Below are 18,279 nucleotides of genomic sequence, written 5' to 3'. Positions count from 1 at the left end.
GAGCCCCTCAACCGCTGTCACTGACTCAGTGACTGACATTTCGTAAGCGGGTTGGAGTGGAGGCCAAGGCAGTGATCTGCAGATCTGATCAAGCGTCTCCCCTACTCTCCACACCTGTTAGCACAAGTTTGTGTGCCCCATGCACAGTGAGGCCAAACAAACGGAAACGCTGGAGTTTGGAGCAGAGAAAGGTTTATTGCAGGGCCATGCAAGGAGACAGGTGGCTCAGGCCCCCAAAAAACCCCCGAGTTCTCCGAAAATTTTTGGCAAATCATTTTTTCTTTTTGCGGTACACGGGCCTCCCACTGCCGCGGCCCCTCCCGCCGCGGAGTACAGGCTCCGGACGCGCAAGCTCAGCGGCCATGGCTCATGGGCCCAGCATGTGGGATTCTCCCGGACCGGGACACGAACCCGTGTCCCCTGCATCGGCAGGCGGACTCTCAACCACTGCGCCACCAGGGAAGCACTGGCCTGGGTTTTGATTGTGATGCTATGGCCTCAGCTGGGGCAAGTGAGCAGGGGTCCCAGTAAGGCCCCACCCCCCCAGGCTTTATGACAACAGTGCCGAGTCATAGAGGTTCTGCCCATCCCTCAGAGAAGCTCCTTCCCCTTCCTGTGGTGCCTTGGCCCCGTTAGGCACAGTTTTGCCCTAGCGGAGCTGATGGTGGAAGATGGAGTTTCTTGGAACCACTCAGACTGCCAGTTACTGTGGCCCCAAGAAAGCCTGTCGCATCAGCACGCTGCCCCCGGTTGCGTCGGCCCCGGTGAGCCAGGGGTGTTACCAGCCCTATTACCTACCTGGGTACCGCTACCTGAACTCATGGACTCCCAGCCTCTTCTGCAAGGTCTCCAACACCCAGACCTGCCTGGACGAGGGAGCCACGTGCCGCAGCGCCCTGCGGCCGCCCACCACCCTGCCGGCCGTCCGCTCAGCGCTCTTCTGTCGCTACAGGCCCCATGACTGGGACCAGTCCAACCAGCTGCAGATACACACGGCCGAGGCCTCGCGGCTGTGGGCCAACCAACTGATGGGCGACTCCATGCGGCTCATGCAGAACAAGGACCAGCTGACGCGCCAGATGCAGGAGGGGACCGGCCGAAACCTGGGCCAGAGGCTGTCGGACATTGGCTTCTGGAAGTCGGAGCTGAGCTATGAGCTGGAGAGGCTTCTGAATGAGAACCACAGCCTGGATGAAGTCAAGAGGCGGCTGGAGTGCGCGGCCGAGGAACTGAACTGTCCACTGCAGGTGAGTGTGGGGTGCGGGGAGGGGGGGCCTGACGGCCGCTGGGATACCACACCTGCAATGCAGCCCCCCACACTCCCCTTGAGTGAAGATCAAGGTGATGGGCGCCGTGCAGCTCAGTTTGAGCTGCATCATCATCTATAATCAGCTTTAAGCTAAAATTATATAATATATATAACGTTTATTATATATTATATAATTTTATATAATTATATAATTTTATTATATAATTATATAATATATAATTTTATTATATATTATATAAATTATATATATATATATAAAACTTAGTCAATTGACAATAATCCCAGTCCAATCAGGGTTCCTCAGACTGAATGGAATTTCCTTTTCTCCTTGGGGTTACATCAAAATCACAGGGATTTCATAAAGACATCACAAGCCTGTGTGTTAGTGTATGTGATGGTCTTTAGAAGATGTGTTTCAAATAACTGCTCTATTTTTCTCTGTAGCCCTTAAGACCTGCTAACATACTGTACAATGTCCTTCTTGTTTTGCTCTACACACTAGAATATAGGCACCATGAGGGCAGGGATTTGTCTGCTTTTTCACCAAGGACTGCTGTTCAGCTGTGGGGGACCAGTATGTCTATGCTGGTCCCCAATGAGCAGTGTCTGTGCTGACTGCCTGTCATCTAGACCAATGTTCTGAATGTCTTCCCATCCTGGCACAGCGTGTGGCACACAGCAGGCACTCAGGAGGTATTTGTTGAATAAATAACTGAATGTGGACATCCTCCACACTTTGGTTTCCCAGTCTCCAGCCATATCCTGGAGCAGTTAGGATAGCTTTAGGCTGCATGTAAACAGCTATCTGAGTACAGCAGCTCAGCCAAATAGGAATTTCATTTTCTGTTATGAGAATTCCAGAGGAAAAGAGGAGGATGCTGCACCCTCCACGTGATACCAGAAGGGACCCAGCCTCCTATCTGCTTGGCCATCCGTAACATGGGGCTTTTGTCCTACTACTTTCAAGGACGTTTCAGATCTCATATTGCAAACTCCCACTTGCCAGGAGCATTTGGAAATTCTCAGTTGAGGCAGGAGGATGGGGTAGGGAAGGGGCAAAATGCCAACTGTGTCTGTCCCTTTTTATCAGGGAATATCAATTTTCCAGAAGGTCCATTATGTGATTCCATTTTTAGCCCATTTGCCAGAACTCACATGGGCTCCCTGGGTGCAAAGGAGTCTGGGTAAGTGAGCATTTTTCACTGGGTCCTGGAGTGGACACTGGGTGAGGAACTGGGATTATCTGCCTTTGCTGTGGGAGATCATTGTGGCCACACGAGATGACGTTCTGCTGCTCCCTGGAGCGTGTGCGAATGCAGAACCCCTGCCTGCAAACCTCCTGCAGCCGCGCCTGCTCTGTGTCTGGCGTGGGGGCTTCTGTAGGAGAGGCCCTACCTCCATGTTTCCCCTGGAGACAAGGCACAGGTTCTGACCACTATGGGATGGGGGTCCCTACTGTTTCCCTATGCCCCCATGTTCCCCCCTGGAAGGACAGTGGGCAGGGCTGCTGCTCAGAGACCCAAAGCAGAATCTGAAATCTAGCGCTCCTCCCCTCTCCCTGACTCTCTCCTCACTCCCCCAGCCTGTCTGGAAAGCCCAGCTCTGCCCCATCACGTGGCCCCCTGTGACAGCCACAAGGGGGCACAGGGACCAGAGGCATCTCACTTCCATCCACTTGTCTCCAACTCCAAGGTTACCACCTCATTCCAGGTGCCTCTCAGTGGACAATGGTGACGGCCTCCTTCCTGGCCTCCTGACCTCTAGCCCCTCCAACGCATTTTCCAGACAGCAGCCAGAGGGATGGTTTTAAATATTAAACCAGATCTCTGCACCTCCCCACTAAAACCCCCTCAATGGCTTCCTAATGCATCCTAGTTAACATCTGAGTTCCTTGTCACAGGCCCAATGGCTTCCTGTCTGCTGCTCCTCCTACCCCAGGGCCTTTGCACTGGCTGTTCCCTCTTCCTGGTGCATTATTCCCATTCATTTCTGCTGCTTCTCATAATTCAGGTCTCGGTCTGCCACTCCTTAGAGAAGTCCTCCCTGACCACCCTGCTTGTTATTCCCCACCCACCCACAGCTCCCTATTTTCATCACAGCCCTTATCACAGTCAGAAACGATTGAGTTTCTTCTATGTTCATTTGTGTGTGTTCTCTCTCTTCTGTTAGAACTCCATAAGAGCAGGGACTGTTTAGTTCACTGCAGTGTCCCCAGTGTGACACAGAGAAGGGGGCAGTAAATTCTTGTGGCATCAAGTGCTCGCCCTCCTTTCTGAGTTCCCAGATACATTTGCATCCCAACACCGGATGCCGTGCTCCCCTGCCTCCTTCTCACTGCCGCTGCTCTTCGTGACATGACAGGCCAGTGACCCATCACAAGTCTTTGACAGTCTGCTGCTGCAGGAGCTCCACCGAGCAGCCACTCCCCTGGCTTCTGTTCTGCTCTGTTCATGTCTCCATGATGGTTATAAGGTCCATGTGGCAGGGTTGCCTGGGTCTCACTTGGCCTATGTCACTTTCCAAAGCTCTTCCCCCATTTAGAGATCTCCAAAAAGGGTGTTCATATATATTCACAGGTAATTCTTATTGACAGTATTCTAAGCGCTTTACATTTGTCAAACTGACTTAACCAGCATGGCCAGCTTGAGATGTGCACCGATTTTGCACCCATCTACCATCTCAGCATCCCACAGCCCTCACTGATGGAGAAGGGGAGGCAGAAGCCCATCCAAACGCACAGTGATGGGACCACATGAAGCATCCAGGTTTCCCAGGAATGAAACAGACCATGGCAAAGGTAGATGTGAGTCAATTCTGCTCACGGTCTACGTACAGCTGCAGGGAGAATACATGATTCCCTACGCCTCCTACAGGTGGCCCTGGAGTGTCTGTACCAGCGAGAGAAAAGGATGGGGATTGACTTGGTCCATGACAACGTGGAGAAAAATCTTATCCGGGTAAGATGCCCCCTGGGTCTGGCCAGCCCCCTGAGGGAGGAGGGAAGCCCAGCTGGTCAGAGAGGTTTCTGAGCTGCCTGTCAGGAGCAGAAGACACATGTGTCACCCCATGCAAAATTAGGGCTCAGAAAGCGTGGGTGGGGGCCTAGGTTGCAATTTAGAAACAGTGAGAAAGGAGGTCATTTGACCCTCAGTCTTTTCCTCTCCAAAATGGGCATCATAATAGTAATACCAATAAATAACAAAAGTAACAGCCAGTGTTTATTGAGCACCTGTTATATGCCACACACTGTATCACTTCATATGTATTATTTAATTCAATGATAAAATAGGAATGTATCATATTTTATGATAAATAAAGGGTATGAATGAACCCTAGGTGCATAGTAGGTGCTGCCTTTTCTTTTACTCTGGAAGTATATAAAAAGAAAGGACAGCAGGGCAGAGAAGGTGCAGCTTCCACAGTCGACCCTCAGGTGCCTGGCCCGGGGATCATGCTGGTCGAGGCAGGAAATGGACCCCCACCCTGACATTTCACCTCGTGGGATGGAGGGTGGGCAGTGAGAGGTGAGGGGTGGAACACTGGCCTGGGAGGCAGGAGGCTGTGAGTTTCTAAGGGGCCTCACTCTTTCTGACATCTTTCATTGCAGGAAGTAGATTTGCTAAAATGTTGCCAACAGCAGCTGAGAAAACTAGCTCAGAGGATTGACATCCAGATGCGGTAAGAGCTGCTTACTCTCCCTTTTCTTGGAGTTTGTTTTGGGTCTCCCAGGTTTCAGGGGTCCCTCGTCTCCAGGTGGTTCTTTCAATCAGTGGTGTGCTGGCAAGCTTTTAACAACCAGCTCTCCAGGAAAAGAAAAAAGTCCTGATCTGTCACATTTGTCAGTTTCAGCGAGGTAAGTGCTACCACCATGGCTGATCTGTCTATCAGTATGATGTTACTGAGATGCACACTACTGATTTTCATGAGTGAGCACAGCATTGGTGGTTCTTGTTTGCGGTGAGAGCCTTGGCAAAAGAAATTGGCCTCACTGAGGCTCCTCTTAGCCTGTGGCTTCCGCATGCGAGTCCTGAACTTTGGGACATGGCAGAGAGTGGGTGGCGTTGGGCATCAAGGTGAGGGGCCCGGGCCTCTCCAGAGGGGAGCTGGTGGACACCTTGAGCCACTGTTCCTTTTAGTCTTCAAAGGAATCAGCTTTTTGTTCTTGGAAGATTATGTAACTGGTATCATGACAAGGCAGGAGGCGCCCCCATAGTTAAAGGGAGGCTTGAGTTTTACAGGGCTTGGGACCCATAGATGAGCCCTTGGCACCCAGCTCGCCCGGAGGCAGCAGCCTTCCCGCCTGGCCCTTGAGCTGGGCACTTGTCTTTAACACTTGCAGGCAGGCTGCTCTGCTGGTTTCTCCTTGTTTACTCAGATATAGCTAACAAGACGGGCTGGCCACCTGGCCAGGGCTGCCCCTTCCCGCTGTGTGGAGGACGTAGGCAGCTTGCGTGGGATGCTAAGGGGTAAGGAAGCTTGCAGATAGGCTCCGGGAGCTTGGTGCCCTGGTTTGTTCTTCCCCAGAAACAGCAGTCGCCCCTACCTCACACACACACACACACACACACACACACACACACACACACTCACACACAGCAGCCCCTCAACTCCACTGAGGCTGTAAGAATGGGTGGCCGAGGTAGGAGAAAATTATCCTGTAAAAAGAAAATAAAGAGCGTCCAGGACAGTGTTGAAAAGCTGCCTGCAGATCTAAGGGTGTGGTCAGGGGCAGATGAGTTGGGAAAACCCAGGGAGACGTCAGAGGTGGAGAAAAGTGGAAATGAGATGCAAATGCAGCAGTGACTGAGGTGACAGTTGAATGGATGAAAGCACGGTTGAATTCCATCATTATGTGCCTCTGTCTTGACTTCTGACATTCCGACCTACCACTTGGACTATGTTTGCCTAATATTCGTCTACACATTAATCCACTTAAAACCCTTCGATACTTGTACTTAAACAGGAACGTTTTAACAAAGGGAGGTCTTTGGGCAAGCAAATGCCTTTGTTGTATTTTTCTTGCCCTATGTTTACAATCACCTATTTTTTGGCAAAAGAGCATGGTTTTCCATTTGTGGTTGATGTGGGGCTGTGACAAGACTTGGTGTTAGAGTGACGGGAGGGCTGAGGTTTGGGAAATGGGACAGTTTGAGCCGGAAGAGTGAACAAAAGCCCACACTTGAAATTGGGGAGCTGGACTCCAGAAGGGAAATCTTGAAACTGGGGTGGGTGGAGCGCTGCTTGTGCAGGAAAAGTAGAAAGATCAAGACGGTCTCATCGACTGGGAGACACAGAATGAGAGACACAGTGAACTCTGATGTCAGAGGGAAAAAGAGACAGAAAGAGAAAGACCCGAAGCCATAAACAGAGAGAGATGAGTAGAGAGACAGAGGGACAGAGAGTTTCACAGACATGCCAGACAGAGAGAGAAATCAAGAGGTGAGAGAGATGAAGAGATGGAAAGGGACAGACACAGAGAAAGAGGAAAAGAGAGGAGGAGAGGCTGGGAGGAAAGCAGTGGAGGCAGTGTGGGTGGGGAGGGGATGAGAGCGGGTGGAAGGGACTCTCCTCTTTGCCAGGACCAGAGGCCCAGTCACCCTGGAGAGAGGCCCTTTGACCTTGGGCGGCGGCCCCTTTTCAGAGGACACCTGTCATCTTGCAGGGAGGAAGCTCTTGCTGCGGGGGGGGGGGGGGGGGGGGCAGCCTAATTAACCTGGAAGTGGCCAGAGCCTCGTCCACAGGGCAGAACTCAGTGTGACCTTGCCCTTGGGGAAGCTCTGCCGATAACCTGCTAAGGTGGCCGCCCTGGCCCCAGGCAGGTGATGGGCTGTTGACTCATGGTTTTCTAGGCAAGGCCTGAGGCCTGCATCTGCTCAGAGCTGTGTCCTCACCTCACCAGGTGCCCCAGCAAAGCAGAAAAGGCTTTCCTGACTGGGAGGAGCCAGGCTCAGGCTTTTCCTTGTGGGCTGACAGCAGGGCGAGTCTTGGCACTGGCCAGGCTCTCCATCTGGGGGAGATGGGGCCGTCGTCTCCCTCCCCAGGCCTCATTAGCCAGGGCCAGGAGGCTGGACCAGCTGACCCGGGATTCTGAGGCCCCAGGTTCCCCTCTGATGCTCTGGAACGTTTCTCTTCTACATTCTGGTCTTTCTTCACACTCCACCTCATGAGGCAGGATGGGGCCCCATTTCCCCACGGCTCTGCCAATTCCAAAGGCCATAAGGGCCCCAGGATGGCTCTCCTTGCTCCAACATGACCCTCTGTGCATCCTGATGGGTGCAGACCCAGCATGAGGATTTAATTTCTTTGTTCCTAGCCTGTTTGAAACCTCTCACCAGCTTTCAGTATCCATAGCAGAAAAAGAACGTGGCAGAAAGATAGAGACAGGCAGGGGAGAGGTAGAGAGAGACGTACACTGAGGCCCCGAGACAGAGAAACCAAGCAAGAGGAGGCAGAAGGAGATAAAGATGAGAGAGACAGAGGGACAGAGACAGGGAGAGGAAGGGAGATGCCAATGCAAGGGACACGGGTTCGAGCCCTGGTCCGGGAAGATCCCACATGCCGCAGAACAACTAAGCCCAAGCGCCACAACTACTGAGCCTGCGTGCCACAACTATGGAAACCCCGTGCCTATAGCCCATGCTCTGCAACAAGAGAAGCCCCTGCAATGAGAAGCCTGCACACTGCAACGAAGAGTAGCCCCCGCTCGCTGCAACTGGAGAAAGCGCGCGCGTAGCAATGAAGACCCAATGCAGCCAAAAATAAAATAAATTAAAAAATTTTTAAATTTTATAAAAAGAAAGTAAGAGAAACACCAGAGCCTAATAAAAATAAATAAATAAATAAATGGTACAAATGAACTTATTTACAAAACAGAAATAGAGTCATAGATGAAAAACAAACTTATGGTTACCAGGGGGAAAGGGAAGGAAGGATAAATTGGGAGATTGGGACTGACATATACACAGTGCTATATATAAACTAGATAACTAGTAAAGACCTACTGTATAGCACAGGGAACTCTTCTCAATACTCTGTAATGACCTATATGGGAAAGGAATTTTAAAAAGAGTGGATATATCTATATGTGTAACTGATTCACTTTGCTGTATAGCAGAAACTAACACAACATTGTAAATCATCTACACTCCAATAAAAATTTTTAAAAAATAATAAATTAAAAAAAAAAGACATCAAGGCAAAACTCCCAATCAATGCTTATGCGTCTTTAATTTCCTTTTTTCAACCAAAAAAGAAACAGAAAAAGTTTCAGGCTTAGAACCTACTGGAGACAACAGATTCTAGCTAGCATTCTGTTAGTGTTTACTTTGCATTTAGGTTTGGAAACAGTTACTGGTTTTCTTTTAAAGACAGTGATGTAGATTTTTCCTTTTGAAATACATTTATTTATTTATTTTTTAAACATCTTTATTGGAGTATAATTGCTTTACAATGGTGTGTTAGTTTCTGCTTTATAACAAAGTGAATCAGCTATACATATACATATGTTCCCATATCTCTTCCCTCTTGCGTCTCCCTCTCACCCTCCCTATCCCACCCCTCCAGGTGGTCACAAAGCACTGAGCTGATCTCCCTGTGCTATGTGGCTGCTTCCCACTAGCTATTTTACATTTGGTAGTGTATATATGTCCATGACACTCTCTCACTTCGTCCCAGCTTACCCTTTCCCCTCCCCATGTCCTCAAGTCCATTCTTTACGTCTGTGTCTTTATTCCTGTCTTGTCCCTAGATTCTTCAGAACCATTTTTTTTTTAGATTCCATATATATGTGTTAGCATACGGTATTTGTTTTTCTCTTTCTGACTTGCTTCACTCTGTATGATAGACTCTAGGTCCATCCACCTCACTACAAATAACTCAATTTTGTTTCTTTTTATGTCTGAGTAATATTCTATTGTATATATGTGCCACATCTTCTTTATCCATTCATCTGTCGATGGACACTTAGGTTGCTTCCATGTCCTGGCTATTGTAAATAGAGCTGCAATGAGCATTGTGGTACATGACTCTTTTTGAATTAAAAATGCATTTATTTATGTATTTTATTTATTTATGATTGAAAAAAGAAAATTAGCAAGTAAATAATAGTACAGGTACTTTGGGAATATGGCAAGAATCATGAAAGTGGGTCTCCAATGTCTGGAGTCTTGGCACACAGTGACATTTAAGTCTAAACTTCTCAGCCAAGATACCAGCCCTTCAGGCTCAAGTCCTGGCCCCACCCAATTGTGTTCTCCTCACCTGGCTCAGTCCCAGACTCCACCCACTCCCTGACTCCGCCCACTCCTTGACCCTGCCCAGGCCATGACTCTGCCCAGTCCCTGAATCTACCCAATTCCTGACCCTGCCCAGTCCATGACTCCACCCACTCCCTGACTCCACCCAATCCTTGACCCTGCCCAGTCCATGACTCCACCCACTCCCTGACTCCACCCAGTCCCTGATTCTGCCAGCCTTTTGAGCTGCTTATGGGTCCCTAAATACCTGGATGTCTCTAGCTTCTCTGTGGTATCCTCAGCTTGGAATTCTCATCCCCCCAACCCAACTTTGTCCATAATATCTGCTCCTATTGTTATGAAAACCCAGCTCAGACACTTTCTGGGGAAGCCTTCCCTGACCACCCCTCACCCAGAGTTAATGGCTTCCTCCTCTGTGTTACTGTGTATCCTTTTTGAACCTGCACTGTTGCTCTTTTCATTCTTTCTTTATTTTTTATGGTATTTATTTACACAAATCCGTGAGCCACTTGAAGGTAGTGACTGAGGCTTATTCATGTCTTCCCTCTGTGCCTGGCATAGCATCAGACACAAGGATTTGTGAACTAATTTAAATTGAAACCTGGCTTTGTCCAAAGTGTGAATTCATATCTTCTATATTAGGTCAGCAAACTACAGCTGGAGAGCCAAATCTGGCCCACCACCTGTTTTTGTAAATAAAGTTTTATTGGAACACAGCCACAACCATTCATTTACACATTATCTATGCCTGTTTTCCTACGTAGTTGAGTAGTTGCAAGGGAGACCATATGACCCACAAACCCTAAAATATGTAGTATCTGACCCTTTACAGTAAATGTTTTCTAAGTGACAACAGGTCTGCTTGGATTAGGGGGAGGGTGGGGTAGTGCAGGGAGGCCCTAGGTGTGCGGGGAGGCATCAAGGCGGGAAGAGGGCTGGAAGCCACTGGGGGTGGACAGAGCACCCTCCTGGGGGTCCAGAGACTTGGCTTCCAGCAGTGGCTCTGCACCGACCTCCCCTGTGACCTTGGGTGAGGTACGCTGGGTGAGTGCACAGTTTAGGGACATGTCCTTGCCCCCACAGGGATAACCGGGATGCTCAGCATGTCCTGGAGAGGGACCTCGAGGACAAAAACTCAGCCGAGTTCATCGACGAGAAGTGCCTTAACCTACGGAACACATCAGATTGCATCAGCTTCTTCCACGGCGTGGAGAAAATTGATTGCACGTAAGTACCGGGCTGTCAGTCTTCACCTGGCCGTGCCCGAGGACAGCAGGGGTTTCTGGGTCTGAACCTGCTAAGGAAACGTAAAGGGGCATCGCGCACCGGTCAAGTGTGAGGCTGTGTGGTTGAGTGGGGATCCTGAGTTGCAAGCTACAGAATCCGATTCTGGCTAACTTAAGATGGAATTTACTGGAAGGCTGTTGGGCAGCCACTGGCTCCAGGGGAAGGCTGGAGGGGAGGTTCTGGCAGCCTGAAGGAGCCAGTGAGAGAGAGCTAATCGGCCTTGTTGTTGGAGCACCACTGTCTTTCCACGTTTGCCCCACTTCACCCAAGATCCCAATTCCAGCAAGAGAGGGCAAGATATTGGCTCGTGAGGGTCCCACAGCTGCTGCTGCTGAGACACCTGGATTGGCAAGTCCACCAAACAAATTCCAAGAGGAATTTCCAGAAGGAGGAGGAATGCCTCCTCCTTCCGGAGGAGGAATTCAAGTTTGGCTGGGAGAGCCAGCTGATGCCTGCCCATGCTGGCAGTGGCTTAAGAGTGGATCCTGGAGCCAGGCTGTCTGGCTTCAAATCCAGCCTCCACATTAACCCTCGGGACAAAGGATTTAATTTCTCTGGGCTCCGTTTCATCACCTCTACCACTGGGATAAAAATAGCACCCACCTCCCAGAGTTGCTGTGAGTGTGGAAAGGTGGGCGTGTGAAGTGCTAGGCACAGAGCCTCGTGTCGGGGAATGACGACGGCTAACATTTATCGAGTGCTTGCTGTGTGACCTCATTTTCTCGTCACAACAGCTATAAGGGTGGCGTCTCCTGTCTGCCTGACACTGCCATGGACACGTCCTAGCATCGCGGAATTGCGTGCAGAACGAAGGCGTGCTTTCCCCATCGGCAGTCCGAGGTCTGGGATAATGAGGGCTGGAGAGAGATGCTCTGGGTACATGCAGAGGGAGGGGTCTATCTTGGTCCTTTTTAAAAAAATCTCTAGCACATAGCATTGTGCTTGGTACATAGTAGGTGTGCAATAAATATTTGTTGAATGAAAGAATGAATGAAAGGGGGAAGGGAGGGAAAGGAGAGAAGGAAAGGGAAGGTCTTCTTGGCCCACACCAGGGTCACTTTCTGGATCGTAGTAAATATGCAGGTGCTGAAAGGACCCTTTGGGGTTTCCTGCGATGACAGCTCCTGGGGACCCTTCTCCTCCTCCTGACAAGGTTGACTGCCCACGGCGCTGGCAAAGTGAACAAGACCTCCAGGGGGCCTAGTCCTCTCAGCCACGGCTGCCCACCTGGACAGGGAGTCTGGAAGTTTCCCTTCCCAAACAGATGCCTCCCTGAAAGCTGGGCAGCCAGGCTGGCTGGCAGAGACTCTGATTTCCGTGCCCAGGAGGGGTCTGCTGTTTAAAGTCCTCCATCCAGCGACTCCAGCTGGAAAACCAGAGCTGCCATTTGTGACTAATTGCTCCCCAGATGTACTAGCTCAGGGCTTTGTATGTGAGGTTTTCTTAAAGCGGGGCCATGTCTGGGCAAGCAACAGGACGTTTGGAGGCTCTGTGTTGCCATATCTCTGTTCACCGAAGGTCTCGTTGCCACGGATTAACCACTGATGATGAAGATGAAGATGCGAGCTGATGCCTTTTACCTGCTGTTTGCTATAGGTTGGGCCCTGTGCTGAGCGCTTCCACGGTCTCGTGAATAATAAACATTTATCAAGTGCTTACTATTGTCAGGTGCCGTGATAGGGGTTTCACAGTTGGTCAGAAACCCTGGGAGTAGGTACCATTTTTATCCCCATTTTACAGAGGAGACTAAGACTCAGAGAGGTGCAGTGACTGGTCCAAGCTCACACAGCGAGTGGCAGAGCCACAGTCTGAGCCCACGTTGGACGCTGGGCCTTTGTTTTACCATAGCGCCTTCCTGCCTCCCCAGCAAAGCCTGCTGGGTCCTATGTTTTTAGAGTACACAGGCTCCAGAAAGCACGTTCCCCCTACTGAAGCACATCACCTGTGAGGAGACAGGCTGCCTCGGCAAATTCCCCCAGGGAGAGTGTGATTAAGCGGGTTGTTTTCCCTGGGGAGCTCAGCTGTCTGCTCCAGGGGAGGGCTTAGCGGCTGCTGCCCTTGACACTGACAGTGTCCCATTGAGCAGGGGGCGGTACCCTCAGAATAAATCTGCAGGTCACTCTCTGCTGTCCTTAGTGCCTCCTCATTCCTCTATTGATGGTGAGTAGCTGTGTGACCTTGGAAAAGAAGACACTTCGCCTCCTTGAGCCTCAGGTCTTCGTTGGATGAAAGCTCTGGGATCAGACTCAGTGCCCTCTCACATCTTTAGGAGCCCAAGGCCTCTCCAGAGGCTTGATTTTAACTCCTGCAAAAGCCAGACAAAACAACCACATTTTGTATGTTTTTAAAAATATTTCTATTCACTATGTAATCTAAGTGTGCTTTAAAATGTCCTGAAAGAGACTTCTATTTCAGATGATTGAATCTCTTTTTTTCCTACTGCCTGAGAATAAAAATCTGCTTTATTTTAAGAACTGGAGACTTCCCGGCTAGAAAAGACCTTGAAAAGTTATCTAATCTGGTTTATCCGGAGACTGAAGTCAGCTCAAAGAAGCATGTGTCTCTGTTTCTCAAAAGGTTCCCAGAAGAGAAAACTCCTGTACAATAGTTCATTGCTTATTGCCTGAATTTACATACTCGGCCAGGAAGAACTTTCTGTTCCCTAAACTGAATCCCTTATGTGTCACTGCCTCCAAGAAGCCTTCCCAGTCTGCCCTTTCCCTAGTTTGCCCTTTCCAATATAGCCTGAGCTCCATTTGTCCTCCCAGATCCATTCTCTAGCTGCCTTGTTGTGAGTCCCATAGAGGAGCCTGCCCTCTACAAACTGCCTCTCCTGGGTCTTTGCCATCTGGTTCCCAGTTGGGTTCAGCCAATAGGAGGGTCACCAACATGAGATGGAGGAGAAAGATGTTGGGGATTTATTCTACATGGCTCCCTCTCTTGCCTTTCACACCTGGGGTGGTGACAACTTCGTGCATTTGCTAGTCTATGAGCGCCTCGGCGCTATCTGAGAATAAATTCCATTTCCTTTTATGGCCCTGACTGACACGTAATGACCCACTCCATTTGTCTCTCTTCCATCATCCTGCTTCTAAATTCTTTCATAGAACATAACACAATGTGTGAACATCTTCTTTATTTATTGTCTATCTCCCCCGCCTCCCCCGGAAATTTATCACTATGAGGACAGGGATGTTGCCCACTCTATCCCAAGTGCCTAGAACAAGGCTTGGCATGTGGTAGGTGTTCAAAGAACATTTGTTGAATGAATAAGTCAGTGCAAGTAGCATGGCCACAGGCTCATCCCTGAATCATGCCCGATGCCCGCTTCTTGGCCTGTCTCTGTGTTTTTGGTGATGGTGGAGGGAGTGTTAGAGAAAAAAGCTCTTTGGGGGAATCTCTCCTCTCCTACAACTCACCAAGTGCCCTTTCGGGAAACCAGCTAGTCTGCAGTTGCCTCATCTGTAAATGAGGTGTTTGGGTCAGCTCAGTGGCTCTCAACTGGGGGCAATTGTGCCCCCTCCCCCAAGGGACATTTGGTAATGTCTAGAGACTTTTTTGATTGTCACAACTGGAGAAGCGTTACTACTTGCATCTAGTGGGTAGAGGCCAGGGATGCTGTTAAACATCCTACGGTGCACAGGACAGCCCCCTCCAACAGAGAATTATCCTGACCCCAATGTCAGAAGTGCCAAGGTTGGGAAACCCCAGATTCAGCGATCTCCAAGCCTGCTGGAGACCTCCGACTCCTCGCCTGGTAAGTTCTCTCTCGTGCCTCTTGCAGGATCTCCGTTCCCGAGACATGGGCCAAGTTCAGTAACGACAATATCAGGCACTCGCAGAACATGCAGGCCAACTCTGTCCAGCTGCGGGAGGAGGCCCAGAACCTCTTCGATGTGCTGTTGGATCAGATGTGGAAGCAGTTTACCAACACCAATCTGGCCTTCAATGCCCGCATCGCCGAGGTGACAGATGTGAAGAACAAGCTGCAGATGCAGCTGGCTAAGGTAAGCGAGATGCCTGTGCGGACCACCGTCCATGATGCCAGGCCCCCGGCCCTCGCCCTTGGGTCTCAGCAGCTTCTGGTCAAGCTGCCCGCCCCACTGCTGCTGCTGAAATGGTCCCAGCAACCCACGGTCTATGAGCCTGTCCACCCAAAAGGGGGCAGAGGCTGTGAACTTCCTTTGGGGGATTCCAGCATCTTGGGTGTGAATCTTCCCTGCTCACTGGATGATGGAGCTTGGAGCTTGGCCTGGCTGTCACAGCAACACCCAAAGGTGTTGCCGATGGCCCCCAGGTCTCTTTTCTCCATCTGAGCGCATGTGGCCAAGCGTGACCAACGAGGGTGGGTGCCAGTATCAGAGCCCCAGGAAACGGGTCTGAGCAGGTCTTTTGCGCCCACATCAGCATCTTTGGAAATGTAACCTCTTGACCTTCAAAGGCTTCAAGAGCGTCAGGAGGGGTGGGGTGCTTTTTGAATTTGAGGAGCGGGAAGGACAGCCTAATCCTGCCACCATCTCCTGCTGTTCCCACACTGACATGCCCTTTTCCTGCTCCTGTATTTGAACACGTCATGCTGTTTCTCACCCCTGGGGGAGTCCTCTCTGCATGGAATTTATACTCTGCTCAATTTAGAGCACCTACTGGGTGCCAGATGCTGTGCTAGGGACTGGAATGAAAAGAGGAGTCACACAAACAGTCCCCTGGTGCCTGTCCTCAGGGGATTTATATTCTGGTCAGGGAGCAGTGGTGGCTGCACAATTGGTACACAGGAAGGACTTAGGGATGACAATCTGGTGGGAAGGGGGTGGGGAGACAGGGGACTAGTCTTGAACCTGAACTTGCAAAACAGTACCCCTTTTTACTGTATATATATTTGGGGAAGTTTTGTGGGCTGCAGGCAGGGTTTAATGGAAATTAGAGGGGCAGTCTAAGCCCACCCACATAGGCCACCCTTTGGCCTGGAGTATGGAGAGACAGATAAAACAAGTTTCTCTAAAATAATTGCAAGGTTATGATAAGTGGTAATGAGAGGAAGCAAGGAGATTCGCCAGAGATTCTCCTGGAGTTCTTACACCAGGTAGATCGGACAGGCAGGTGACATTGACATTAAGAGCAGAGGATAAGGAGTTAGGCAGCCAAAGGATGGGGTGGGGCGAGTGCTCCCAAGAGGATGAATGTGGGATGAGGCTGGAGGAAGGAGCAGGCACAGGGACCTCCTGCGGATTCTTTCTTTCTTCCTTCCCTCCTTCCTTCCTTCCTTCCCTCCTTCCCTTTCCTTCCTTCCTTCTTTCTTTCTTCCTTTCCTTGAGAAATCATTCTATTATTGTGATAAAATATACATAACAAAACATTTGCCATTTCTTACTCTGTTTGCACGGCTATAACAAAAATACCATAGACTTGGTGACTTATAAACAACAGAAATTTATTTCTCACACTTCTGAGGACTGGGAAGTCCAGGATCGAGGTACTGGGAGATGTGGTGTCTGGTGAGAACCCACTTCTTGGTTCATGGATGCTGTCTTCCCCCTGTGTCCTCACACGGCAGAGAGGTGCGGGATCTCTCTTTCATAAGGGCACTAATCCCATTGATGAGCTGATGACCTCATCACCTCCCATAGACCCCCACCTCCTACTACTGTCACAATGGGGATTGGGTGTCAGTATCTGAATTTGGGGGAACACAGACATTCAGTCCATAGCAACCATTATTAAGTGTAGAGTTCTGTGTTATGTATCTTCACATGTGGCGCAGATTTCAACACCATCCATCTCTAGAACAATTTTTCATCTTCCCAAAGTGACAAGAACCCTGTGTTTAAACTTTGTACTCATTAAACAATGACTCCCCATTCCCCTCTCCCCTGGCAACCACCAGTTCTACTTTCTGTCTCTATGAATTGCCTAGGTACCTCATGTAAGTGGCACCATACAGTATTTGTCCTTTTGTGTCTGGCTTATTTTACTTAGCACAATGTCTTTAAGGTTCATCCGTGTTGTAGATTGCATCAGAATGTCCTTCCTTTGTAAGGATGAACGATATTCCATGGATGTATATGCCGTGTATCCATTCATTCCTCCACGGACGCTTGGGTTGCTTTCGCCTTTTGGCTGTTGTGTTTTCTTTTAATGAGGCATTTTCTATAGTGGATCAAAGACAGTTCATTGTCAAGTTTTACCACATGAGTCTGAGGCCTGGAGGTGACTTGGGAACTCCTTTGCAAGTCCTTTGGTGGGACTTGGTGGCTGGTTTCTCATCTGTGAGACAAGGAGTAAGAATTCCTACTTGGTGATGATAGTGTAAGGATTAGTGAGTTGATCTCTGTGGAGCTGTTAGTGCTTGGCACACAGTAAACACTCAGTAAAAGGTAACTGTAAGTATTAATATTATTGATGGAGAGAAAACGGATCTTCTGGGTGGGGTGGGGTGCATACCCTTTTCCCTATCCACATTTCTCCACGGAAGTTTGGAATTATTACTAGCAGCTCCATCACTGCTGATCACAGAGTTTTTGCTACCACGTGGATTTTTATTAATAGTCATTATTTAATAACCAGCTGCTTTGCAAGTAAGTGAGCACCCATTTGAAATACGCCAGACCCCAACATGACACGACTGACATTTCACTTGACTTCTGGTTGGTGACCATCTCACATAGTGTTTTTCTAAGATAGTAAAGGAAAGAGTTGATATAATGAAAATAAATATATAGCAACCATTTCACCTTTCAACAGTTTGCTTTAGCCAGAGGACTTGAAATGCTCTCTTTAAAATTTCAGCTGTTAATTGTTGAGCTTGGCCTGATTCCCCTTGACAAGAGGCATTTCTGGAAAATTCTAGGCCCCCATCCCTACCTGTGCTGCAAAGCAATTATTGCCCAGGTGGTCATAGGAATCCACTTTGGAAGGCCAGGTCTCCACAGTTCCTCATGCAGACTTTGAATGCCCCAGTGGTTTAGGGCTGTCTTGGTCATGTTCACCATGATCCTGGGGTTCTATCCCCAAGGCCATACCCCAAGCCTTGTAACTTGTCCTGGGTCCTCACACTTTGGGGCCTTGGGGTATCAACCAGTCATACTGACCACTGCTTAAAGAAGGGCTAGTGACCTCTTTGGGCTGAGTCAGTTGATAGCCACAGAGTGGGTGGCTCCTGAGAACCAGGGGCCCAGTGCGGGGTGGGAGGTGGGGGAGGGGCGTGTCTCCAGATAAGCGTAAGTACCTGCATCCAATTGCCCAGTCCAAGGTGCCTTTTAGTGGAAGACTCAATGTGGAGGGCAAGGTGCAAGGACCTGGGGGGAGGGGGCATGGGGGCAGGGACGCTGCTACAGCACAGCGCTTATTCTACACTTGTGGGAACGAGGCTCCAGCAGGGGAAATGCCGGTACGTGTGTTGCACGGACGCAGCGTTAATATCACCGAATCACACAGTGAGAAAGTTATTCCTTCTTCAGTCCTTTTTCAATC

The 18,279-nt window shown here is 49.6% G+C and overlaps 1 protein-coding gene across 1 annotated transcript in view; it reads left to right on the top strand.

Annotated features, from left to right (window-relative positions):
- Window positions 1-593: 593 nt before the first annotated feature.
- TEKT5 (tektin 5) overlaps window positions 594-18,279 on the top strand; it is a 38,586-nt gene continuing 20,900 nt past the window's right edge. Inside the window, exons 1-5 of the mRNA XM_004270187.1 lie at window positions 594-1,247; window positions 4,144-4,227; window positions 4,878-4,948; window positions 10,609-10,752; window positions 14,597-14,819. Of these exons, the coding sequence (XP_004270235.1) occupies window positions 672-1,247; window positions 4,144-4,227; window positions 4,878-4,948; window positions 10,609-10,752; window positions 14,597-14,819 (1,098 nt within the window). The 5' untranslated portion in view covers window positions 594-671. The remainder of the gene's footprint in view (window positions 1,248-4,143; window positions 4,228-4,877; window positions 4,949-10,608; window positions 10,753-14,596; window positions 14,820-18,279) is intronic.

Source organism: Orcinus orca, chromosome 16, assembly GCF_937001465.1.
Source record: "Orcinus orca chromosome 16, mOrcOrc1.1, whole genome shotgun sequence".
Classification (NCBI taxonomy): domain Eukaryota; kingdom Metazoa; phylum Chordata; class Mammalia; order Artiodactyla; family Delphinidae; genus Orcinus; species Orcinus orca.
The sequence above is the reverse complement of the archived record's forward strand: the minus strand, read 5'-3'. Positions and strand labels throughout refer to the sequence as shown.